At 43.2% G+C, this 27,527-nt stretch overlaps 1 protein-coding gene across 1 annotated transcript in view; it reads right to left on the bottom strand.

The window, feature by feature from the left end:
- The window catches only part of EGLN1 (egl-9 family hypoxia inducible factor 1), a 34,043-nt gene extending 14,226 nt beyond the window's left edge, over positions 1 to 19,817 (bottom strand). The window contains exon 1 of the mRNA XM_021527127.2: positions 18,773 to 19,817. Coding sequence (XP_021382802.1) covers positions 18,773 to 19,687 — 915 coding nt within the window. The 5' untranslated portion in view covers positions 19,688 to 19,817. The remainder of the gene's footprint in view (positions 1 to 18,772) is intronic.
- Between the last annotated feature and the right edge of the window lie 7,710 nt (positions 19,818 to 27,527).

Genomic DNA, 27,527 nt, shown 5'->3' on the forward strand with positions numbered 1-27,527 from the left:
TGACACAAGCCAGAAGGCAGCAGTTTTCATGCTGGTTCAGTGGCCACATTCAGCTGAGCTCTATAGGGCCAGCAGAGCCACATGAAGTTTGGATCCAAACAGCTTGTAAAAACCAGCTCAGGTAGCAACATCTAGTTTGGTACTCTCCCTTTACCATTCAATTCTAATTGCGCTCAACAGCAACACAAACTTCAACAACACAAACTTCATTTTCAAGTCTCATTCCTTTAACCCATGCATGCCCATAGGCTCCAAGAAATGCTCTTCAGTTCCTGAAATGCTGAAGAAATGTGCATACAAGTCTAGATGATTCATCAGTTCTTACACATGGCACAGGAAAAAACACAGAGCTGCAGTGGCTGAAGTCGGATATTCAGGAAATTACTGTGCACGTGGGATGTGCTTAGGCTTTGATGAATACATCTAACAAATAAGAAATAGGATAGAGAAGCTCTTATGAAACTATCAAGCAAGAAGCATTGGCCAGGGAGAAACAGTATTGATTCTCAACATGGAGACAGAAAGTAGAAGGCACGTTCCTTGCACGAAGGCTTTGACTGAGCCCTGAGGAGAGCACAGCAACTGGGGAAACACATCTCCAAAGGTGAACCCAGGAGCAACTGAAACCAGTGCTAAAGACAGACACAACAGGAAGATCTAAAACACTTCCCAGCTGATGTTCTGCAGCTCTCAACCCTACTAAACTGAGATAAAAGCGCTTAAACATTAATGAGCTTTTCTGCTCTCCTATATCTCAGCTTGTAAACCTGCAAGTCTCAAATCTCCAAAAGCAAAGAGAGGACAGTGAACTTACAAATGGCAAGGAAAAAGATTGTACTTCTGTAACACAACACAGTGGCATTTTCCAGGCTGCTAGCCAGGTTTGGTGGGACATATCTGTTCTCAAAATTGCGCCAGTTTAACAAAAAGGTGCTGGTTTAAAATTGAGTCAGTGAAAGCACTGCAAATACACCTGCAGTCCTTCAATCTTATGAAGCCCTAGTTTCCATTAACTTAGTCTGTTTATCACAAAAATAAAATGGGAGTTCAAATCTAAAGAAGTACACAGAGCTGTGCACTGAAAATAGAGTAATAGTAAAAAAAGAATAAAGTTTATCTAACATCTCTGAATACACACAATGTCTTCAAATCTAAACCACCTGCATTCCATAAAGAAAAAAAAAAAAGTAAAAAAAAAAAATTTTCTATAAGCACATCCAAGACATGTCAGTGCTTCAAAGCAGTATTAGCTCTCTCCCCTAAGGTTCAACATAACACAATCTGATAGTTTTGATATCAAAGTCCACTGAAAACTTAAAAAAAAAAGTCAACAACAAAGAACACATGAACAAAGAAATCTCCTACATATACTTAATTCAGGTTTCCCAAAGAAAGTAGATGAAAGCACCGTCACCAGAGACAGAAAGTTCTCTCTTCTTAAAAGCCGAGGAGCAAACACAACACTTGGCTTTGCAGCTAGGAAGGGTCTAAAGCATACTTTGATTTGTGTCAGTCTAAATCTATCTACAGTATGATTAAATAAGTTGACCAATACATTTCAAATTCAAACAATTGAATAATGTTAAATATGTTTGTAGAATTGGCAGGCCTCCATGGCTAACTCCTCATTCCCTTCAAGAGAAGCAGACTCATGACTCACTGTTTTGGCACTGTATAAAAATTTGATGGAGAAGTAAGTCAGTCAACACAGATTTTAAGAGTCTGTTTTTAATTTAACACCATAATTGCTTTGAAATTAATAAAACCATTTAGAAAATAAGTACTTTGAAACTTTTTTCTCCAAGATGGGGCAAAGCTTTCTGCTCTGCAAAAGACTACTCAACTTCCTAGTTTCATCACTACCCATTCAAGAAGGGCACAGAGCAGCAACATCTTTAGGAACTAAAAATAACATTAAAGCAAATTACAACAGTGCACTAAAACAGTATGAAGTTAAGTCTCATTCAGCTACATCACTTAAAATGTATTCTGACAGCACTTTGTGCACACCAGATTTCCAGAGCCAACCACATGACATCAGCAGGCACACCAATGTCACACACAAAAAAGCATGGCTACCTATTTTTAGGTTATTAGTATTATCAATGGATTTTTTTTCTTTTTTTAAAATAAAGCATATACATTAGCCCAAACATTAAGCCTGGGGACTTCTTAGCACCAGGAGAGGCTGGGAAAGAAGAAACACTAAAGATTAAGGGTGGGCAAGAGGTGGTTGCTTTTGGTTTTCTTTTAAAACCAAACCTTACTGTATTATCTGTGAAAGTAAATGGCTGAGAAATTTGCCATTTGAAGAATGTCACTCATCATCTCTGTGTTTCTTTCTTCAAAACTATACATACTGAGAAGCCTAGAATATCCTTCCCCTAGAAGATAAACCATACACAATCATTTTGCTAACTGCTAGGAGGGAGATTCATTTCTTACTTTAAACTGCAATTTTGTTTCTGTTTTAGGGAACAAAATAGCCACATAACCAAAATTTAGGCTGTAGGAAAGGTATCTTTATATAAATTTGAACATTGTGCAACTGCATGGGAACAGGATTGTGGGTTTAGTGTTGTGTTTAGTCAGATACTTGGAAATATTTGCAGTGCAAGTTCCTAAAGTTTAGTCAATGTTCATGTAGATGCAGTAAAATTTCCAAATCTAGGCCTCAGGTACCACCTCTAGATTTTACCCATAGAAAAATTTACCATCATAAACAGTAAGCCAAGGAGAATGATTTTAAAACACCTTTTAAGGCTATTTTCAAGGAGACATACATGACTCAGCATGCCCAAACTTCACATTATATGCTATAGCATTCACTACTACTATTAGAGTCCAGATAATCCTTTGTAATTATTTATATATTACATAAAAAGAAGTAACTATACACTGAAATGCTATTAGTCTTTTATTTATGGACAGATTTATATTAGTACTGCACAGAAGTCTGACTAAGGTTTAAAGCCAAACAGTAATGAGTAGCCTGTAATATGCTTTCAAGCCACCTACAATTTGAATGCAAGAAATGCTGACACTGCCCAGGCTACTTTTTATGGGCTTTCACACATAAACTGTCTCCCTCCAAGTTTTTCTTTACAATCCCACCACAGTCCTGTAATAGGGCCTCTTTTCCAGCTGGTATAAACAACACTTAGAGGTTTTGTTGTTTTAACCAGATCACCCAGTGTATCCAGTTCAAATGTATATAGACAATAAGCAAATCTTCTGGCATTCCAGCTGTCTCAGTTCCCACCAGTCTTGGGCAAAGCCTCGAGGAACAGCTGAAGCCATGCAGCACTACAGGCTGAACATAAACACCAGGAGCAGGACTGCTGATGTTGGCATGCCAAGTCAGAAAAGTGACTCCCCAACCCACCCCTTCTCTGTATGTCCCCGCAGAGCCAGCCGTGTCATTTCAGGTTAAGGAGGCATTCTGCTGCACACAGGGAGGCTGCACTGGCTCAGTGGAACTCTTGGAGGAGAGTGGCTCAGGAATGCAATGTATTTGCTCTAGGAGCATGTGGCCTTGTGAGCACAAGAAAGATCTGAACGTACCCAACTCTGATTCCAGGGAGGAAAAAACACCTGAGGAAACTGTCTGTGCTTGTCTGGATGATACAAAAGCCCCACTGTCTTCTGAAATGCCAGTTCAACTGACCATATAGTGACTTTATGTTCATGGCATCAACAAGGTCATTTCTAGGTTAGGACCTCCTGCAGAGCTCCTTGGTGCTGCTTCAACAGGTTTTTTTCCCAGTCTCCCCATCAATCATAACCACTGGCCACGGAGACCAGTGTGATGGAAAAACACATCACTCTCATGCCTTGGAAAAAATAGAACATGCTGCATTATCAACTATAAATTGGTTAAAACAGACCCATCTGGTTTGTTCCAAGTCTGTTTATACATGGCATTAGGAAGCTGCTATGAAGAAAACCAACCCAATGAAAAAAGCTACCTCTTTGCATCTTTGCCACTATTTCAACAACAAAAATTGTATTTATTAGTATTTACATATATATATATATATATATAAAATAATTATTCACCCTTCTTAAAAGGCAAGTAGGCTTCTCCACAGATCAGTCCTTTCCTGTGAACAACAACTAAAAAGCCTGTTAATGTTAAATGACACGACTCCTGTCAATCAAATTGGTTATGACTGACTGTAACTCAACAAGTATTGTGGTTAGATGTTACATGCTGACCTCAAACTCCAAATTTCCCACTCTAAAAATCAGAAAGTGACAGAATACAAACTCCACACAAAGTGGTGATGTAAGCAAAAAAGCCATGGTATACAAAACCTGACAGTAACAAGAAAGCTTCCCTTTAACAACTTGTCACTGAAACTTTTTCCCCCATACCATCCAAGGCATTCAGAAGAACACAGAAGCAGGACCTCTCCCCTCAAATGCTCGCACTGAAAGTCAAATATATCAACATCAGCTGTGTTAGCATGCAGCGAGCACACACATACTCTTAAACCTTCTTATAAGCACTGTATTTAGTAAGAAAGAGAAATACACTATTTCACACCCCATATAGAAATAATGGATTTCAAGACAGGATATGCACACATCCTTTTTTTTTGTGTTTCTGCAGAAGGGTTTATCTGTATGTCCCTAAAAACCCAATCAGCAGAAACTTTCCTGGTAAACCAAAGGACAGCTAGGTCTTTGCAATCTACAGTACTCACTGGGGAATGATTGTGGGGATTAGCAACAGTAGCCTAGATCAGAGGTGTCACGTCAGACCAAGAGGACTGTTCCACAGCACATATTTATGCAACCTACATGCAAGATCTGCAGAGCTTAAGTAAAGCCTGTTCCCAGTTTAACGTTGTGCCAATTAAAGAAAAGAAGAAAAAAAAAGAGGCAAGTGCATAATGAATGACAAAGTGTTTGCCTCAGTCTGCAAATGACCCAAAACAACTCATACCCAAGGTATGAATTCATCATCAACTCAAGCAACAGCAGTGGAAATTACTGATGGACAGAATGTACAGTGAAATGAAAGGAAAAGGAAGAAAATAGACAGCGGGAGGACATGGACAAAAGTCTGCATTATTGAAAAGGCGAAAGTAACACCAAGTATCACAAGAACTGAGCAAGAAGCAGAACAGCAGCCAATTCTAAAAATCTTAGATTCCAGATTTCTATATAGTCAACTTCCCGTTCAAGTCAGCAAGCAATAATTTCAGATTACAGGATTGGCAGAAATAGTCTTTCAGGCAGAGACTGTATTTTAAAATAAATTGTCTACATAATTGTTGAAAATAAACAACACATGTCCTAAAACTTGTATCTAGTATTGCACACTAACACTGGGTAGCAGTTTCTAAACAGGAGACTGCGGTTAAAGAAATTATCTGTGGGCAGCCAACTGATTTACTAATTTCTACGACGTGTAGTAAAGGGCCCTGTATCTTTATACTAAAGACACTGCAGATCCCAAAACTTTTTTTGTATTCTCTCCAAGCCACACTTGTTTGGAGATTGGCAACCAAGAAGAGGAAAGCTGATTCTGAAGCCAGAGAAAGGCTGTAGGGAAAAACAGGGAGGAAGAGGAGGAGTGGGCAAGGACCTGTGGACAGTGGATGCACTTGCCACCCTGTGCTGCAGTAACGAAGGGAGCAACCTCCACAGCATGGGTTTTAATTGCAATTACCCTGCTACTAACCCCATGAAATCAAGCTGCAAGCACTAACGAGTGAGATACCTCAGCAGGCCTCAGCTGTAATTGTTTTTGGGTGTCTTCCAGCCCCTTAATGAACCACACCACAAAACATCTTGGACATTGGAGGTTACTCTCAGCAGAGATTTGCAACCAAAGATAAGAAAAAAGCTGCTGCTCCATGCACAGCACCGTGCTAATATCCACCCACTGCATGCAGAAGGCTGCTCACATCACTTGTACTCCAGATAAAATGTTTACGTGAAGTGGCCTTACAAAAAGCTACTTCCCTCTCTGAATGCCTGCTCTGCCCTCAAGCCTATTGATCAATTTATCCCCCCCACTTGCAGCACATACAAATCAGCAAAAAGATCAATATATTTTATTTCCAGGATCAATAAAAGCAATGTGATATAGCTACCATGAAGATAACTGAGAGTTACTCCAGAAAACAAGAATTTACTTCCTCTGTAAAGACAACCCTTAATTAAGGATTCCCAAACCAAAATAACTATTCCTTAAAAATGAAGGCTAGATGATGAAAAAAAAGTGTAACAGATCTTCCAAAGGAAAAAAAATTCTCAAAGGGACTACATCTTCCTATCACTGGCAAATTCTGTTCCCTACTGAGCCCCTGAAGAATTCCATCACTCTCTCCAGAAAGCTGCTCCCAAAGGGAAGGGGTGGGGGGGGGCAGGGAGGAAGGCGGGGGGGGTGCATTGGAATTTTTGCTCTTCAAAGGCAAGTTTTCTCTGGGGTTTTAATATGGAGCTATTCTAAGTTGAATTGCAGAACTCAAAGTCTCAATGGTGAGGAAGCATCATTTATTACTAGCTTTGTCTTTCAGTGGGTGTGTTCCTTCAAAGTAGCAGGATGTGAGTGTAGAAAGAGTAAAAGACACAGTGAAAACTAGAAATCTACAAAATTCATGTTGCTATATGAGACAATTAAACTGAAAATAAAGCTAGCTGATAGTATCTTCATCTACATTTCATGTCCTGCAGTGGAATATTATTTTCCATGTTTGCAAGGTCCTTTATAAAGCTATAGGACTAAACAGGTAAAAATAATGTATGTTTATCTTATTACCTCTTACAATATAATTTTGGCATAGCCTTGGCTCATGAGTGAGACAACTCCCATTTTCTATTTTCACTAAGGAAAATGACAAAGTAAGGACTCCAGTATAGGAACTCCTGTGTTGTTCTTGAGTCTGTGCCAGGTGTTAGGAGGCCTTCAAAAGCCATTACATGTCATTTTGTCCAAGCTACAGAAGAGATATAATGCAAATTTACTCAACCCATTAATTTTAATGCAAACATTTAACATTTTTTAATATAAAGCACTTGAACCATGGATCTTACTTCCAAGGCATTTTCTAATAATGGAACAGGCAAAGGAAAGACCAATAAAATAGTAAATTCCAGTTGCAACTTCACTACAGTAAACCAACGTCCTTTTAGTGACAAATGAGGTGTTACCAGAAGGATTCCCAGAGGACCTGTACTATTTCTGTATGACCTGGGAAACAGGGCTGAGGGAGCAGAGGAATGGTGTTTACCTGCAATACCTAAATATGCTGTAGTCCCTCCCAGCTCTGGCTGCAGAAGGGCACAGTGGAGGTGTGTAAAACAATACCAACTGCCTAAACAAGAAAATGGGAAGTGAAATTCAGGAAAGTGTGAAGAAGTACCCCTTAGGGGGAAAAAATGCTTTCTTATACAGTGATGTCTTCTAAATTGGATACTATCACTTCAGAAAAAAAAAAAATCAGTAAATACAGGCTGTTCTCCCAAGAACTTCATGTCAGCACAGCAGAGGAAGCAACTAAAGTGTCATAAATCACTGAACAAGGAAAGGCAACAGAGAATTCATCATCCTTGCCAGCATACAAAATCAGGATATATTTGTACATTAAATACTGTGCTTCTGCTTGCCTTACCTTGATCAACATAACCAGAAAAGCCTGCACAGAAGTGCAGCAGGAATAACTAGAATAATGAAACAGTACCCATTGGATAAACACAAAAAAGACTACAATTCTTCAATTTAGGAAAAATATGCATGGAAGCAAATGCCAGACTTTTTAAAAGACTATGACAAGTAAAACTACTGGGAAGTGAGTTTTCACAATACAGTCTAGGAGACACTAAAATCACCATCAGTGGGTTTTAAACAAAGGGAAGTTCCTTTTCCATCTAATCAAACTGCAGAACTCGCTGTTACAGGATGTTGCAGAGGCCAAAAGTACAAATGGCTTTTAAAACAAGATTACAAAAATTGATGGCAAATGTGTCCATCCATCTGCACGTATTACAGGCAGCAGTCTAGATACAACCTCTGTCTCAGAGCTCCTGGATTGCCAGAGGTAGGTGGTATATGAGAACATCATTTTATATACACTTTGAAGCTTTATATACAGAGTAATTACTGATTATTTACAACAACTACATAATAGTATAAACATAGATGGCAAATACTTGTGTGAAACAGACATTTGATAAGGGAGAACTCCCACTCAGCAAACACAAGAAGGCAGCCTGCTGAACCTAAACCAAAATAGGCAGAATGCAAAAAGTGTAAGATTTGAGCAGAGTGGGTCTTCAGCATCTGAACAATATGAACAAATGGCTTTAAATTTTACTATAAATCTTACTTTATAGTAAGACTGGGTTGTCCTCAAAACCACTTAGCTTTAACCTACAATTCATGGCCTAGCATCTAGTTCATACAGAAGGTCACTCCAGATGAACACAACTCCATCTGGCTTCAATTTACCACTAGATATATGGTAGGGATGGCCAAGCTGACACCTCCCGAGAGGCACACGGCTCCTATCTCTCTAACACAGTCCTCGAGGAGGACAGGCCATTGACCGAGAGGCACACGGCTCTTATCTCTCTAACACAGTCCTCGAGGAGGACAGGCCATTGACGGGGTGCCTGGAACCGCTGTACCTGGCAGGGAGCAGCAACTGAGGCAAGCCTCGTCCTCTGCACCCTGCCGGGGCAGCCAGCCTCTCCCAGCACCTGCTCCTCCTCCTCCCTCCCCCCCTACTGCAACAGGAAAGGAACACACCACTGCAGAACAAGGTCCCCAGGGGAGCACAGGCAGGATGGAAGTGGGCAGGAGCAGCAAGTTTGTGCGGGGAATACAGACGAAAGAAAATTACTAGAAAGTAGATGGAAGAAGTAAGGATTGTAACTTGAGAGCTGCAGGTTTTTTATTTATTCAACAGCCTGGCAAAATACATAAGCCTGACTCTTATGAGTTCAAATGTTCCCTACCCACACTTTTCTTTTTAACATGGAGTGGGTGGAATTTTTCATAAGTAAAATAAAACTGAAATGTGCCAAAAATAATATTTGGTCAGATGTTTGTTACAAATAAAAAAAAAGTAAAAATATGTGAAATATTAAAAGTAAGAGCACTTTTGGTAGTTTGTGGCTTTGAAACACCATATTTCATTTTTATGTCTGTCTTGCACAAAAAGGATAACTATGCAGCTGCACTATGCCCTCTCAGTATAGAAGTGGACTCAAGATCATATGCAACTTTAAAATAATTTTGGAGAGAAAGTATGAATTCCCTACAGGTAATTGACTTTCATTTCTTAAATGTTTGCTTAAACCAGTCTTGTGGACTGTACACATGCTTTGTACTAGTAAGCTTTGCTAGGAAAGGCCTGTGCTATGAGCACATGCACATGTGAATGGAGAAGCAGGCAACTTGGGAGAAAACAGGAAAGAGGCAGCAGCACAAACGCAGTAAAAGTGACCACCTGGATGACCAAAAGGGATCCACGGCAGGAATATTTCAAACAGTTACATTACTGGCATATTTGACCACAATGATCCTTTAGGGAGCAAATGACATTAGCAGGAAGACAGACTCCTGGTAACTTCATTCAGAGATGCAACAACTGAATGAGACTTATACTGATAGTGCCATTGCTGAAAAAATATTTTAAGAGATTGCAAAATTTGGCTTCTTTTGTATCTTTTCCATTTTAAACTGCAGTATTTTTTTTAATGGGAGTGCTGAGGTTGGCAGTCACCTCTGGAGATCACATGGTCCAGCCTACTGCTGAGAGGTGGGTCACTCACAGCAGGCTGGGTGACCAGTGATCAGGTTTTGAGTATCTCCAAGGATGAACACTCCACAACCTCTGTAGGAACCTGCTTCTTGGTTCATCACAATGGAAAAAGCATTTATTTCATTTCAATGGAATTTCTTGCATCTCAGCTCACCCACTGCCTTGCCACTGAGCACTGCTGCCAAAATTCTGGCTCCCTCTCCTTCCCTCCTCCTCTCAAGCATCTGTACACACTGGTATGGCCCCCCCACACCTCCTCCTCTGCCACATAAACAGCCCCACTCTCTCAGCATCTCCCTGTATGACCTGAAAGACCAAATCCACCACGATGAACAATGCTACTGCCTGGCTGATGCACTGTCATAGAGCAGCTAAAGCACACACAAATAAGGTTAAGCCAAACAGAGGTATAATTCAGCCAGCATCTATTTCACTGGGCATCATCCAGTATGCCAGCTGAAAAGGAGTCAGTTTAAGATGCCCTTATCAACTGGCCACAGTCTCCTTTCTCACAGCAGTAAGGCTGCATGCCAGCTGCCTGAACAACAATGGAGCAACCACTGAAACTGGAAGGGCCCAATGCCTTCAGCAGAGAACAGACCACACACTGTTCTAATACAGCAGAAGCTGTTGAAAGATCTTGGCATCCAGGGCAAGGTTTAGCTACTTGAACAGATGCTTGAACAGGACGGAGAGCAGCAACAAAAGAGATATGTTATTAACCAGTGACAAACTACTTTGGAAACCTTACACATGTTGCATCCCTGGACTTTTTCACAATACAGAGAACTTAAACATATGAGGATTGCTACCTCAAAGTTGGGATAAATTTTTAATCCATAGCAATTTAAATTCCATATTATCACAACCGTCAGGCTAAACGACTATTGAAACTTTTTTATTTCATTTGACTGGTAACTTCAAGACTGTTATAAACTATATAAATGCAGCTGTCCGACTTACTCAAGGAGGAAGATAACAGACCCTGGCAAACCAAAAGGGCAGCAAACCACAGAAAGACTATGCCCAGCAGAGAATCCTATAGCCTCTGCTACCTCACCAAGAATTTCAAGCCATCAATGGAATAAATTGATGTGAATTGATAATACAAGCTCTTCCTGGAAGTGGATTTAAAATATCTTCATACAAAAAGACAAATTAAACAAAACAAACAAAACCCAGGAAAAATAAACCAAATCAAACAAATACAAATAAGGCCCTAATGTCTTCAGCATTTAGTGCATTTTTTAACTTGACAGTCAATGTGATTCCTCCACCCTGCTACGACCAAAAAAAAAAAAAAACCACCTCTCTCACTGCATTCACCTTTGTATCATTTTCAACATCATGTTTGTTTTTGCTGAAACAAAGCAAGGCAGTCTCAGACTCTGCTCTCACCACAACACTTTGAGGTGACACAGCAGCATCTCCTCGAAGTTGTACATAATTTCTACATTGCAGAATGCCTTCATGATAAAACTATGTGCTCTAAGCTGGTCTGAGCCTAAATTAATGTGCAAAATTAATCCTTGAGTATTAAATAACCTTTCTCTTTAGACCGCATTAGTTACCCTACAGGTATGGACTTCATCTCTTTTCAGAGCACTACACACACAACATATTGATAACAACCCTACCTCCACACAAAACCTCTGCACAGACATGCAGGCACGCACACTTCTACCCGATTCCTATTTATAACACCATGTGCTAACAGAAATACTCTTAAGCAGTTTTAAGTTAAATACCAAAGAACAAGAAAGTCTTCAAGTGTAAGCAGCTGTTACGTGCATAAAAGCATTGCTCTATTTTTGACAGACGCTGCCCTGGAACAGTGAGTGGATTTTGACCTGAAGCTTACGACTGCCACTTACCAGCTAATTCTGGCACAAGCCTGCACTGGAAATATGCCTGACCACCCATCTTAACCAACAACCTTCAGAAACTAAAAAGAGTTTACAAGGATTTAATCAGCAGCAAATTACTTTTTCAAAATTCCTCAAAGACTAGCGTTAGTGCTCCTTCTGAAGAGTCTAAGGAAGTCACAAATGCAGAAGACAAAAAGGATATAATAAATAATGATTATTTCACTCAGTAGTAACTGCAAAGTCAAATAACTCTACTGTTTTATTCATTAAAAATACTGCTTTCAAAATACTGTTTTCTTAGTGAAGTGTAAAAAACATGCCAATGAATAAAGAACTTGAATTTATATAATCTGAGTATGCTGATTTCCAAAAAACACTTGTACAGTCCTTGCATTGTCTGCAGTCACTCCCCCACTGAAAAGTAACAAAATACAGCAGCACAAGAGCTAGGGAGCCCCACGAGTGTCCTGCTGAAGACTTCACTAACCAATCCACTCACACCAGTCCCAAAATTAATTTTAGAACTGAAAAAAGTGCTGTCTTTGTACAAGAGCTCTCTAAGGAGTCTAAAGACAAACTATTCTGGATAGGCAAGAAGAAATTTTTGCTTGATATAGAGTATCTGTTTCCCTTTTAAAAAAAAGTTTCCTTTCTGCTGCAGGAGAAAGCCTTCCTTTAAATTGCAAGTACACTATGTACATACCTAGACATACAAACATATGTACTAGCAGAACAGTACAGAACAACACAGAAGCAACCAGAAAGACAGCATCCTGCAAAATTCCAATAGCAACCTAGCCTGTTTTAGCCATGAGCCATCAGATATGAATCAAGACAGGCTATCCAACTGAATTACAAATCAAATGAACATGGTAAATATCACAGAAGAAAATAATATGCTGTAAATTTATTTTTTCAGGAAATAGCTAGCAGCCTAATCAGAAATTAAGCACCATTTAGACAAAAAGGAAAACATCTCTCAACAACCAGTCAAGGTTACTGATACAACTAACCCAGGGATCTGAGAACTGCCGTTCAGACAGTCCTATGACTTGGCAGGACATCACCTGCAAAGCATTTCAGTCCAAGAGGCCACAGGGAAGGGAAGACAGCTCTTCCTCTCAAGCTGTACAGCTATGATGAGAAGCATCCCACTTAATTTTTAGGCAGTATTAAATGAGCCCAATCCTTGCAGAAGAGACAGCATAGAACATCAAAGAAGCAACATAGTCAAAAAATCATTAATATCACTGGCAGGAAAAAATTAATTATCCATAGTGTACCAAAATCACTGATGAGTACAAACTATAATGCCACAGGTTCCTTATCTCCAGAACAGTAACAACTACAAAATGTGAACTCTAGTTACAGTCAAAAATGGCTTGGAAAAGCAAGAAAAACAAGCACTAGAGCTGGCATAAGGGGATGGGGCTGAGCAGGGACCCTCCTCAACAGCAGCAAACAGAAGCAAGCTGCAGCACACTGTTCATGGCAGATGACATGAATCCAGCTCTCTTGAAACAGAGGTCAAGAACATCTTTGATGCTAATAAAACTCTAGAATAAGGGATAGGAACAGCCAATAAGCTTAAGAGAAGATTGATTTTGAAGCTAGGAGTGTGTGAAAATCAGTTTTCATTTGGAGAAGATACATGTTCCACTGTACATGTTATGTGGGATCACCTGGTGGGTAGATGAGCAAAGTTTCTGTATAAAATTGTTGTAAGAAAGATTCTTGGAGGACAGAAGTATGTGTTTCTGATGGCAAGAACTGAGCCTCACACTGAGCACGTAAGAGCAAAAAAAGAAAGAAAAAAATTACATAGCTAGTGAAGATTTCTTAAACTATGTTTAAATTTTCAAGGGCAAAATTTGGGAGAATCAGACTCAAGTGCTAAACTAAGGCTGTAGTTTGGCAAACACTTTAAACTGGCATAAATTTACATTGCTGCTGAAAGAAAGTCTCACCATCTGCCAGTCCTCTGTGCCAGCACAAACATCCGAACACTGAACCAGGAGCACTTCTTTTGCCAGTTTATTTTTCAGATGGATCAGTTCCCCAAAACCAGTTCACAGGATGGCCATGTAAATACTTGTGCTGGCAAAGAAGAATGAATACTCCTCCAGCACTGCCAGCCCAGAATGTTCATTGAACTACAGCCTAACACACAAGGGTGTGGAGAAGTCCTAGCAGTCACAGGTGGTGCACCCCACCCTTGGAATTCATACCACACTTCAAAGTTGCGGTCACCACACAGCTGCCCCTCAGAAACCAGCACATCTAATTTTCTCTAGTAGGAGAACCTGTCAGAATCTCAGCAATTCTAAAGTTGGCTGTGAACAAGAGTATTTTCTGGATGCTGCTATGCTTCTCCATCAAATGATCATTTGCAGGAATAACCCCAGTCACTCCCCTGATCATCTGCTTCATCTGGGACCCAAAAGGCTTGTACATGAGGAATAGCAAATCAAAACTATAGTCCTCACATGTCAGGGCTCTACTCTAACAGGGATTTAAGAATGGTGTGTGGGCTGTTGTGTATCCACGGATCACCACACAATCCTTCGAAGACAGCAAACTCATCTACAAGAAAACAACATCACCAACAGAAGCTGCTGTCAGGGAAACAACCAACAGATAAGGACAAGCACTGGTCATATTCTGTATCAAGGTGAAGCAACACAAGCGAGTACTGGAGACGGAGAGACCTACCCACATTTTCCCACAATTCAGTGGCAAATTCCAAGCTGTACATGAGGTCATTCACTAGGAACCAATCAGATCAGTAAGTTTTCTACCAAGAAATAAATTCAAGGTGTGATAGTGAAATGATCTCCAGAATGATACAGGAGGATCAATGTAATCACACATGACACAGGCAAACTGAAGGAAAGCCTCCCACTTTACAGACATTCCTAATCCCAGATCTCCAGTCACAGCTCTTGGGTCCTTCAACAAGAGGAGGACTTACCCCAGCTGCACACCTGCCCCTGTGATCCCTCTCCTTTCTTCTACCAGAGTTTTGGTATCATCATCACTTTCCAGTACCTGCTTGGTTGCCAAGTTCTTATTCCCTCTTATTTTTCATTTGTCTTCTTATTGCCACACATGCTTAAAGTTATATTTTGTAGAATAAGATATAGTGGAAAGAACACCCATAAATCTTAATTTTCCTTGGTAACATTAATCCAACATGTTTGTAGAAAAGCTGCAAGTGTCAAGAGTAGAGAGCCTCTTCTGTCCAGTTTATAAAAAAGCTAACCGCAGGGTATGAGAAACCCACTCACTCTTGGAGAATTACTTTCTAAAGAAGCATTACTAACTTTGAAAGAATCTAATTTAATAGGGCACAGTCGGACTAGTCTGAACCCAGAGTCCCCTAGGTCTTCAGAAAACTCCAGGATCTCCAGAGTAAGAGATTAGCAATTGCCAGAAAATGCAGAAAAGAAAGTTTGCATGATATGTAACAAGTAAAACAATTTTTTAAGCTACAGGTGGCTGAGAAGCAGTGGGTTGCCACTAGCCTACTACTAGAGAGAGGAGAGCATTAAAATGCAGCAATATGAACAGGATTAGTCTCCTGACAGGTTTCTAGAAGTAGGAATGAAAGAAAAACTAAAGGGATGCAAGACGGCCTGTCAAACTGTCTATTTTAATGTCCTTCTAACAAAAGGCAGAGGGTAGGGCTTAAGAGAGGGCTGGTACTGGGTGTAATGGTGAGCAGAAAGCAGAATAGCTGATGGATCACGTGTCTGGTTATATGATTACTAGGAACCCAGTCCACAACTGGGAAGTCGCAGTATTACTCCAGGACCAGTAAAGGATGTATGCCTCAGATCAGCAGAGTCCACAACAGGGGAAAGAGAAAGCTAACAAAAAAAAATCATAAACCTGCTGCTACCCTTAACCCCTTCTTCATGCTCCATATGGGAAAGGAGGAAAAAACATCTCACCTGGGTGAGATTTAGGATGATTTCTTTCCCCGATTTTGATGAGCAGGCTTTTACCTCCACTAGTCATGTAAGAACAGGACAGGCAAGAAACAGAAATACATGCATGTACAAATGTGGCAACTGATAAGATCAAGGAAAAAAAAGAGAATTTATGAAAAGATGAAAGAAGTAAAAACTAGAAAATAACAGGAAGTAGGAGAAAGACAAGAGCTCAAATATGCAAGTATGTGCCACTGTCTGCTAAAGAAAAGAAGGAAGCAGAGTCTGGAAAGAAAGAACAAAAGCAAGGAATGCAGTAAGTCAGGACTTCCAAGATGAGTAAATAGTTAGCCACTCTAAAACAAAATTAGTTAGCCATTCTCTTATACTTGCTGCTGTCTCCACACATCTCAAAGTTACCTGGCTAGTTTATAACTAGTGCTGTATAGATATCTTTCAGGCTGGAGAGTAATTTGCTGACACTCAGGAATAGGTAGAACCACATCAGTTTATGTATACCAGTTCTAGGTGGCCCTGGTAACCTAGAGAAAGCATCTATCAGAGACTTTAAAATATAAAATCTCAAGTCACAACCAACATTTTACCTTATTTCATGTTCTTTGCCTTAATGGACTGGCCCTGGTGAATGTAAATGTTTGAATTAGATCCTATTAACACAACATAGATTTTCACTGACAGGCAGGTTTACAAGACAAGAGATTCAGGGTATATATACCCCAGATCCATTTCTTCTTGCTTTTTCATACACTGCTTCTAGACAGTTGACGGGCATTTCAACAGACATTTGCCAAAGAAGTGAGAGGGCAGGTTCAATGCCAACACCACCCATGGGTTACAAGTTATATGGTTACAATACAAGTTATTTGAAGTGATACTCTGGGTATCGTCTCCTTCTGTTTACTCAACTCTGAGATAAATCTTTGAGAGTGAATGACAGTTTTCATTCTGCTTTTACTGGCATTTTAGAGGACTGAGCTTTCCTGCACACTAAAAGCACTGATTTTTGCAGGGAAATAAGCAAGGGAAAATGAGAAGACAAGGTAATGCATTTCTGTGCCACCAAGGAATAAAGCATTGTGCTTTTACTGATCTGATCCCTGCACCTGTTCTGATCCCCCATACAGAGGGCTTTCTAAAACCAAGCAGGAACATAAAATACAGTAGTTCAGGAATTACAGGCCTGACTGAGGATTACAACTCCAAAAGCCTTGGCATCTATTCTTTACAGAAGCATACCACTGTTCATAAAAACAGAGTAAGTATTCCTTTCTGCTGGATAAAACTGAAATCCAGCAAAACCACTGATATTTTTAGAGTGCAAGTTGAAGAGCCTTGAAGAGCTTTAACACTGCCTGAAAGAGAAATTGGCTTAGAAAAATCCTGCAGGAATCTATGAGGACTCTATACCACGTTCCCATTTAAATGTTTTAGCACAGTACTGGTTCAACTGAAGAAATGCAAGGACAGCATTAAGAAAAAAAAAAAAAATCCCACCCTTTTTTCTTTATCACGGGAGTTTCCCGTGCCCTGAACAAATCCAGGGCTGTTTTTTGCCCTCCAGTTTCTCCCTTCCTCCCTCCCTCCCGCAGCTTCCTACCAGCTGAGATTCTGCAGCTGCAGCAACAACAGTCCATCTGTGACAGTGCAACCACCTCGGCAGGATGACTCCTACCATTTCACTCGCTTCCTTATGCTTTAACAGAGGTAGCAAAGTCTGAAGGGGCTTTACCCCTCTTCTTTTTTTTTATTAAACTGAAAAGATACTGATGAATATTCATTACTAGCTCTCTACCAAGGGCATGAATTTTATTTAAAGGACTGGAAGGGAATCACAAATTAGGCTAATACAATGGGAGATTTTTACTTAGTTCTCTGGTCTTGAAATAGAGCTATAGAGTAAGATTTTTGTGGAAAAGTGACTTAATGAGAGTAAAATAAAAACACTGCCCAAAGCCGCCCTGCTCAATGGCTGTGATTCCACTGCCTGCCACAACACCATTTGCCAGAGTGCCTCGCTGTAATTCACGGGTTTATTGTGCCACCGGTGCACTCACTCACTGTTGCCGGTCTCCTGACCACATTTTTAAGTTCTGCACCTGGCAGGCCACATCCTGAGCCAAGGTTTACCAAAACCCAGCACATTCATGAGAGCCCAAAAACACTATGCACTAGTGGATCCAGGCTCAGCCAGCACCGCTGCCGGGACACCTCGCAGCCAGCCCCCTGCTTCCCACAACCCGTCAGATCACTGTTACCCCGTTTTTCGGGAGACCACGAAAGAACTCCCATTTCAATACTCATCACCTAGCGGATAGACTTCTGGGTCAAGGGGACAGCAGCCCACCCGCCGAGGCTGCGGCCCAAACCCGCTGGGGCTAGGGGTCCCGCCACGACCGGGCGTGAGAACAGAATTGTTAGGGTTGGAAATGACCTCTGGAGATCATCCAGTCCAACCCTCCTGCCCAGGCAGGGTCACCTCGAGCAGGTGACACAGGAAGGCGTCCAGGCGAGTTTTGAATGCTTCCAGATAAGAGACTTCACGACTTCCCCGGGCAGCCTGTTCCAGTGCTCTGCCACCCTACACGTAAAGAAGTTCTTCTTGTCAAGAAGTTCTTCTTCTTGTGCTTTAGTTTACGGCCACCGCTACTTGTCCTGTCACTGGGCAACACTGAAGAGTCTGGCACCGTGTTTTTAACATCAACCTCTGAGATATTTACATACATTAATGAGATCCCCTCTATCCTCTTTTCACTAGACTAAAAGGGCTCAGCTCCCGCAGTCTCTCTTCATGATAGAGATGCTCCAAACCCCTAATCATCTTTGTGACCCTCTAGAGAAAGGCAGCAGCTTCATTCTGATCTTGAGGAGCTCAGAACTGGACACGACTCGGAAGCACGAGTCGGCTCCGGGGAGCGGAGCGGCAGCGGGCGCACACACGCACAGCACAGCCCCACACAGGCACCCGCACGGACAGACAGACAGCCGGACGGACGTGCGCACACGCACGCAGCCCCCCGGACAGCCGCACACGTGCGCGCACACACGCCCGCAGCCGGGAAGCGCCGGCTCCGCGGCTCCGCGGCCCCGCTCCCGCCGCCACAACCCCCTGGCAGCAGGAGCAGGGGAGGCCGGGCATCGGGGGTCCCAGCTCCCGCCCTCCCGCACTCACTTTCGTCCTGCCGTTGATTTTGTAGTTGCCCAGCTTTCCATTACAGTGTCGGATGAGATCGTCCATGCTGTTCATGAGGAGCCGAATGGTCTGGCAGCCCGGCTCCTTGCCCTCCACCCAGGTGATCTTGTCGCCGCGAATGTCCTTGGAAGAGTCGCTCTTCTGGCTGACCAGCTGCCCGTCGGTGAAGCGGCCGGTGTGGTGGAGGGCCCGCACCTCCTCGGCCACCAGCCCGCCCAGCTCCTTGCCGAGGAAGTCGTCCACCACGCAGATGCCGTGCTTGTTCATGCAGGGCACGATGTACTCCAGCGCCAGCCGCTGCGGCACCAGCGACTTGGTCTGCCCGTTGGGGCGCAGCGCGGCCCCAGCGGGCCCCGCCTGCACGCCGCCCGGGTACAGGTTCGACTTGTCCCGGTACAGCAGCACTGCATCCCCGGAGGGCGACGGGGACGGGGCCGCGGCCGGTGCCTCCGCCTCGCCGCCGGCAGCTGCGGCGGCGGCGGCGACGTGATTGTTGGTCAGCGGGGCGGCCTCGGCGGGGGCCTCCGGGGACGGCGGCGCTGCGCCCTTCCCGACCCCCGCCCGGCTGCCGCTGCCCGCCGCGGCCCCGCCGTGGGCGCGGGGCGGCGGGGGGTGCCCGCCGTGGGGCTCGGTAGCGCCCCCTGCCGCGCCAGCCGCCGCAGCGCCGCCGCCGCGGCAGATGAGCTTGTGCTTCTTCCAGTCCTGGCGCTGGTGCTCCTTGCTGCAGTAGAAGGAGCTGCGGCAGCGCCCGCACCGCAGCAGGTTCTCCATCTTCCCGCACAGCTCGCAGTACTGCCGGTCCCGCTCGCTACTGCTGCTACTACTGCTGCCGCTGCTGCTGCCGCTCTCGCCCTGGCCGCCCTGACCGGCGCCTCCACCGCTGTCATTCGCCATGGCGCTGGTGGTGCCGCCGCAGCCCCGCTCCGCCGGGTCGTGTTATGTAAGGAGGCGGGCGGGAGCGGCGCTAACGCGGGCCCCCGCCCGGCCGCGCGGGGAGGGAGCGCTTACTGCATCATGGCCGCCCGGCTCCGGCTCCGCCGCGGCCCCCGCCGCCCTCCACCTCCGCCGGCCCGCGGCCTCCTCCGGCGCGCGGGGGCCCGCGCCGCCCTCCCTGCGCCGCTAACGCTGCCTAGCGCCGCCTCATCGCCGCCCCACCGGCGGCGGAACGGCCGAGGGGCAGCGGCGTGGCGCGGTGCGGGGCTGCCTTCCGCTCCCCGCCGGCCTCTCTGCCCGGTGCAGCGCGGGCCGGCGCGGCCGCCGCCTCTCCCCACCGCGCCTCCGCCGCTCTGCCGGGGCGAGGAGGAGGAGGCGCCACTCCAGAGGCCCGCTGTGCACGTACGCCACTTCCAGCCCGCCAGCGCCGCCGGCGCGTCAGGCGGGCGTGGCCGGGCGGGCGGGGCCGGCTCGGAGCCGGCCGCGTCCTCCGCGCCGCTGCGTGAGGGGCCGAGAGCACCGCTACCGTCGTGGGCCGCGGACGGGCCGCGGGGCCGCAGGGCTCCTGGGGGGATGGCGCCCTTCCCCCCGCCGTGGCGAGTGCGGCCTTCCCGGCGGGGACAGCGGGGAAGCCGCTGGGCGGTGTCACTGCTCTGGGCTGCCGGGGCCGCCCCGTCGTCGCCGGGCAGGTCGCTAGTCTGAGGGTGGCCCGTGACCCCAGTAGCGAGCTGCCCCTGTGGGGTGTGGGCCTGCCGCAGGTGAGGCGGGGGCACCGAGGAGCGGCGGGTGACGTGGAAGCTGGGCACGGCGGCTCGAGTGACAGGCAGGGTGGCGGCCGCGGCACCTGGCTAGAGTGGGTTTTGTCACTCCCGTAGGCCCCAAAATATTCCTGCCGGGTAGCTGGTGGAGCGGGAGAGACGTGCTGTCTCCTACATAAATTAACACGTGGCTTGTGTCCCGCCTAACGGAGTAGTAGTGAAGGCTGGAGCTAGGCTAATTAAGAAATGAAAAGGCAAAAAGCAGGAAGAACAAGCTAGGTGATGTAGCTGCCAAAACAAGGTGAGACCGGGAGCTGGGGCCTGTGCTGTGATGAACATGGCAAAGTCCCTGACAGGCAAAAGGAAACTCGTTTGGCAGAGCAGTGCTGGTGGAGGGACAAAGGTCTCGGCTCAGTCACGTCAGTTGTCAGAAGCCACATGGGCATCTGGACTCCTCTGAGGTGACGTTTAAGCTTCCACTGATCCAATTAATCATGGCTTTGCTTGCTTGTGGTATGGTTTAGGAAAGTGGAGTTTCCTGCAGTACAGCCCAACACGGTGGTCGGTGCTTCAGAGCCGTGTGGTGAGGCAGAGCAATGATTCCTCCTGGACTGGATGTTCTGCCCATCTCCTCAGAGAAAGCATTTGGTGAACTGACAGCAAATAGCTGCTCTGTGGGCTGGGCTGGTGAGACACGATGCATGCTATTGGTCTGCACTGTAAGTTAAGAAAATCCTTTCTAAAGCCCAAGAAGGGTAAAATACATGACCCAATATTACAGATTTTGAGGTAGAAAGGTGAAATGAACACAGAGGCTGCCACAGGACTTCATGTGACATTGGATAAGTGATTTGTTCTCTGCCACTGTAAAAGAGGAATACTAATGCTTTTGATTCTCGCAGGCTTTTGTGAGGTTTTACACTGCAATACACTTGTATTATAGTGACATGACTTTATGTATGCAATTAAAATGGTTTAGTGTTTATCTCTGCTACAGAACTGGATGTAGGATTGATTGGCATGGCAAGAAGACTTGGAGGAATGTTTGGCACTAAGTGTACTATATGAAGAATGCAGCAGAAACAAAGTGTACCAAGGCTACAAGTGCCTTGTGGTGCGTACATGAAAAATGAGAAGGAAAACCGGGGTGAATTATTAGAAAGGCTAAAGGAGTACTGAGAGGACAAGGTCATGAAAGCCCAGTGGATAAAATTTCAAGGTGAATATGACTAGTGAGCTCCAAGGGAGAATTAAAAAGAACCACACAACCAAAGGAAAAGAAAAGATGGCAAATTAACTGGAAACTATGGCAACTAAAAACAAAATTCCAGATTAGTAATTTCTTTGTGGTGAGGGCTGAAAGAAGTGGATTAAAGCCAAGTTTTAAATCTAGTGCATGAAGTGGACAGATTTTTAATGTATGTTTAATGAGAGTTTTTCCTTCAACTATAGGTATATGAGGTATGTCAAAAATACTTGGTTTAGGCATTCCTCTAGCATGCTTTAAGATGAGATTAATTCATCTGATTTCCTTGGACTTGCAGCATTGTTAAACTGGGCTAAATGAGAAGAGAGTTAAGGCTGTTCTTTTCAAAAACTTGAGAAATGCAAACAGTGGTATTCTGCCAGATAGAAACTGAAGAGTTAAAGATCTTTTGCATTTGTTGTGTACTCCTTCAGCAAACACAAGGCAGATGAAAGTCACAGACTTGAAACTCAATCATCCAACCATGAAACAACTCGGAAAAAGACCGAGGCACAAATATGGTGCCTGGCTAAAATCTAATGATAGTTATTAATTTACAGGCTAATTTGGCTTCAGAAGTCTTATGTTCTTTCCCTCTCTTTTCCACATGTTTTTTTGGGATACAATTAAAGGTCTTAGTTTTCACATTTGCTAATGTGCAAAGCTACTTCAGGTTGTCTCGACATCATACTGTCTCACAGCACGGTCAACATGGTCAACAGAAATACCAAGTTCAATAAAATCCATTTTTGGGAGTATGAAGGATTTGCCTTATTATTGCAGCACTACACCAGTGACACAAAACTTAATGAAGGTTGTTTTACAGTGACAAAGCTGTGTTGAGGAGCAGTGGTGGTAAGGAAACTCAGGAAGACAATGAGTATTTATATTACAATAGTGTCTGCAACATGCTAGAAATATTTTCCTAGCATAGAAGACTCTATTCATTGCCAGAGAGCTTGTGCCTTAAAAGTGTAAGGACAAAGCACAACAAAAAGCAACATATGGTATACTAAGTAACATGATCAATATGCTGGTTGCCAGAACAGAGGAGGAAGGGACTTCCTAATTTCTTGTCCGTGTCAGTGAATGTTGGAAAAGAGCTTTACTGCTGACTAAGTAATGATGAGACATACTGCTTTGCAGAGGCAGTGAAAAGTCTTTAAAATTAAATACCAGTCATGATGAGGATGTTATGGGATAAACTTAGTGCAAGGTCATAGTTTTTTATCACCATTTAGATCTGATATGTTTATTAGAAAGGGGAAAAAGGTTGGTCAATGAATAACTTTTCTGTTTTTATTAAGTGGTAATAATAGCTGCATTTACACCATGCTTTAGATAGCTTGTGTACTGCAGCACTGAGATTATATAAGCAACCAAAAAAGAATCTTTGAAGCCTGGGGAGAAGGGGAATGCAGAGTGACAAGATTATAGAAGGTTACAAAGTCAGTTTAGAAACAGAGTTTAAATGAAAAGTAATCTCATGTTGAGGTAGTTTTGCTGTGAATAGGATAAAAAGTGCTTGGAGACCAGGCTAAGTTTTTCATTGGTGCCAGAAGGCCTTTTGGAAGCTACATGTGCTTCTGAGGTCAGTGGTAGCATCAGGCATCAGTGAGACAGATGCATGTCCACAACAGCATCATAATTAAAAGTCAGAACCTGGGGGCTTGTAGCATTTGCTGTCCTCCACCCAGACCACTCCACCATGTTCTTCAGCCTGACTGCTGCTATTCCACTTAAACCATTATTCACTGGTCTCAACAGTGCCATTTTTCAAGCTTGCTTTTCATACTAGCAAGTGAACTGTAACAGGTTTGCAGATTTTCCAAATTAAAGGAGAGAGCTGCTTGTCTGAGTTGGATTCTCTGTTAAACTCACTTCCTTTCTAATCAGGACAAAGTGTACAGAGTACATCCACAAGGCTATGGAAGTGCTCCTTTGTTGAATGCACGCTCTTTTCCTGAGGTACTCAAAGGGTTAGCATGGTTTATTCATCTCCCAGATACCTCCCCTGGCCCCTGTTTCTGCAAAGCAAGGAAAGGATCACCCAGTAGACGTGATCTGAAAGGTGTGGGGTTATTGCCTGGTGGGACTAGTGCCAGCCATTACAGAGAAGTACATGACCAAACACAGGGTCCCCTCAAATCATTTGGGCAGCATAACTGAGGGGGTCTCAGAACTTTTCCAGATCCAGGCTTTGATATGCCAGGAACTTGGTGTTTTCCACAGTATGAAGTGGCATAGGGTGCCGGGGAATAACGCAACTCCACAATAGGGCACTTGGGCCAACAGAGAATTTGGCTTAAAGCTCTGAAAATAATCTGCAGTACCCTGTACCATCTTTCATTCTGCTTAGTGCTTGTTGATGCCATTGTAGAGTTTCCTTAAAACTTTTTGCTGAAATTAAAGTACCAGAACAAGTTGGTTGTTTATCACTGAATATCATAATGATCTAATGTTTAAAAGTAAACAACTTTCACTGTATGTGTTTATAAGTGTTGGACTAAATTACAAGGAGTATTCTCAATTACTTTATGTAAATTTGTGTTTAATGCTGTCTTTAATATTATGCGATTCCTCCAGGCTGTTTAACTAAAATTGATTTTGCTGTCCCTGGATCTGTCTGAAATTATATACAGTTTAATATCTGGGAATATAGCCCATTTTTTTACACCAAAAATATGGTTAGGGTTGATCCAGAGATATTTATACATATTAAAATTTTTGTCTACTGTAATAATTTTATTAATGTTTAAGGAAAATTAACTATGCTAGTGAAATAACAATGGGGTTCTTTTCTTTTTAACTGAAAATTTTGCTTCCAGATGTCTGTATCTGTAAAGCTATGGAAATGCAGAATATCTTAGAAAATGCTCAAGACCAACTCATTCCAGTTTTGTCCTCATTTTAAACTTTGTACCATGGAAAGTTCAAAAGCTTTTTTTTCACATTGTTTGTGATATTTCTCCAGAGGGAGTATTTCTGGCTCTGGTTAGAAAAGAACTCCCTGTCTTACTAAAGATTGACAATTATGTACATTTTTTTGGCCTCTAACTTAAGCAAGCCAGCAGGCCCTCAGGGTGCTCAAAGTCCAGTTATGAACAGAAAATTACTTTTAAAGAACATTTTTTAAACCCATTTGAAATTCACTCACTGATACAGCAATAAGCAGTTTTGGGGGCAAAAAAAAAAGAGAGAGATTCCTGTTTTATCTGTATATAGGTCAAATTTATCTGAACTGCTCCAGAAATTATTCTTGATTTTTCTACACACAGGTGTTCCAGAGTGAGAACAGAGGACTCCAACATAAAGCCCAGTGCTTCATAGCACCACAATCACAAAAAGACCTGTTCATTCTGCATCTGATATCTGCTTCCTGCCTCTCTGTCATCATGATTCAGCATGGTGACATGCTGAAAGATCATTAAGGTGGAAACAATGCCGAGCAGTGTTAGGATGATGTGACCTGCCACGATTATTTTGTGTGTACCTGATTTATTGCACATCATATTTTCTCTTTCCTCGTCTTTCGGCTGCCAGACACGTAGTTCGTACTTTTGCCAGTGCCTGGTCTTGTACTTGGAAAAGAGAACAGGGATGCCCTGGGGTGTAGGCAGGGACAGTTTGCCCTCTGCCCCTTGGTTTGGGAAGCTTGAGAATACCTCAGCTCATGCCTTGCAATATACCATGATATTTAATGAGTTACAAAATCTCCACCTTTTTTTTTTTCTTTTTTTCTGATTACCCATGAGCAGTTACCCAGAGCTCAAGAGAGGAACTCAAGAAGTGTTCCTTAAAACTATGAAGACAAATTTGCTAAAAACTTGGACATTTTATCTTTGGATATGCAGTTGATGCAGTATCTTTTCCCTTTCTCCACATCACTAGCACAATTTCTGATACCCCTAAACTCTTTTTCTTAGGGAGGCAGTTGTACAAGTAGGGGAGATTCCAAGAAAACGGTGAACTTAAGAGATTTGCTGCTATGAGAGACGTGTCTCAGTAATTTAAGTGAGGAAGGAAAAGATAATAATGAGAGAGGTTTTGAGCTGATAAGACGGACTAGGTGGTATTCCTAAATAACAGTGGTTTGATTTTTGTTCTTTTTTTTTTTGATTAGGCAGTTTAATGAGAAGAATGGGGACAGGTTTCATTTTGTTTGTTTTTTGTGTGAGCAGTGGTGTCCTCCCTCTTTTCTTGAACAATTGGGACACAATATTATAGCTCATGTTTTGTTAAAACTATCGAAGTAGCACATCTGTCCCAAAGAGCTCACCTTTGCCAGGCCTGGCTACAGATGCACAAAGACAAAAGCAATCTAAGCTTGAACTCCAAAGAACCACTGCAATCCAGGTGGACTCACTGGTACTGTGTTTTCTGTCACTAGCCATTCTTCCTTCTGCCAGGACAGTGCCTGTGTTCCCTTGCCCCCCTCTGATGCATAACATGATTCAATGTCCTATTGCTCTCCTGCCGCTGCACCCTTCAGTGTCTATCACATCCCAAGGGCTTTGTGATGTCTATTCTTGCATTTCCATTCTTCCCAAAGACACAGTGCCCTTACTCTATGCCTTTCTTGTTTGCTTTCAGTGCTCCTCTTGTGCCTTTCTTCAACACTTTCTTCAGTTGTGGTTCATTTAAGACACAGTGTGGAGTTGATGCCACCAGAAAGGGTGGTTCTGCTCCCTCCAGAGCCTTTCTCCTTGGCTTCACTCTTGTCAAGCCCTTTGGTGAGTCAGCTCAAGAGAGTAGTTTTCTGTTGGATTAACAAGTTGGATCAGCTTACCAAGCGGTTTGATGTGGTGTAAGAGAGGGTGTGGGACCAGCAGGGCAAGGATCTGGGAGGGAAAAGCAGGACCACCCAAGTCAGAATAGTAAACTGACTCGGTCATATAATGTAATTTCACTCTTATTTACTTCACATTGTGTAACTTGACCCATTTCTACTTTCTCTCTTCTCTGATTGAAGAGAAGCTTTTCATTTTGAAACTATTGAGGGGATCAGCAGATCCAAAGTGCAGGGTATTTTGTACCAAGACAGGATAATGGCTAGCATCACTTGATACTGCTATCTAAGGGTGCAAGGAGAGATGTTTCAGGCTATTTGTGGCGCGAACAACATGTCAGTGACTCCAATCTTGTACGTTTTTGTTTGTTTCTTTGTTTTTATTTTCAGGTTTTAGTAGTTGAAAAGTTCTGGCTGTTGATGATAATAGTTATTGATATTTTAGAACTGAACTCATATGTTCAGTTCTAAACATATGAGATATTGATGGATGCTCATTATGATGGTGTTCTCTGTCTTATTCTGCTTATGTTAACAAGCACAACCCTCTGTGCAAATACTCTTTGACTAATACCAGAGTATTAGGTATTAGTATAAGATATTTAATGTTTTAAAGCACATCCCAAGCAACTTATACCAAGGACAGGTACTTACTAAACCAGGAATGCTAGTAGTGGATATACAATAATTTAAATTCCCATATTACCAAAATGGTTGTCTTCTCCCTGCATGATCTAAACTGATACTATTCATTTCATCTCTTTCAATGGGCATTCAGATGGCACAATGCTGTTCATGAATCCACTGAATCATAATGTTGGAGTTGTACATTGGAGAGCTTTTAAAAAGCAGTAGTGAAAGATTAAGTCTTGGAAAATTAAGCTTACAAGGATTTTGTGCAAGTGCACAGCTGGATTTGTATTATTAACATCCTTGTTTTGTGTTCAGAGTGATAGTGTCTGCTACAAGCTGTAATTAGTGCTGGGTTGTGATTGAGTCTTGCTATCA

Source organism: Lonchura striata, chromosome 3 (genome assembly GCF_046129695.1).
Source record: "Lonchura striata isolate bLonStr1 chromosome 3, bLonStr1.mat, whole genome shotgun sequence".
Lineage (NCBI taxonomy): Eukaryota > Metazoa > Chordata > Aves > Passeriformes > Estrildidae > Lonchura > Lonchura striata.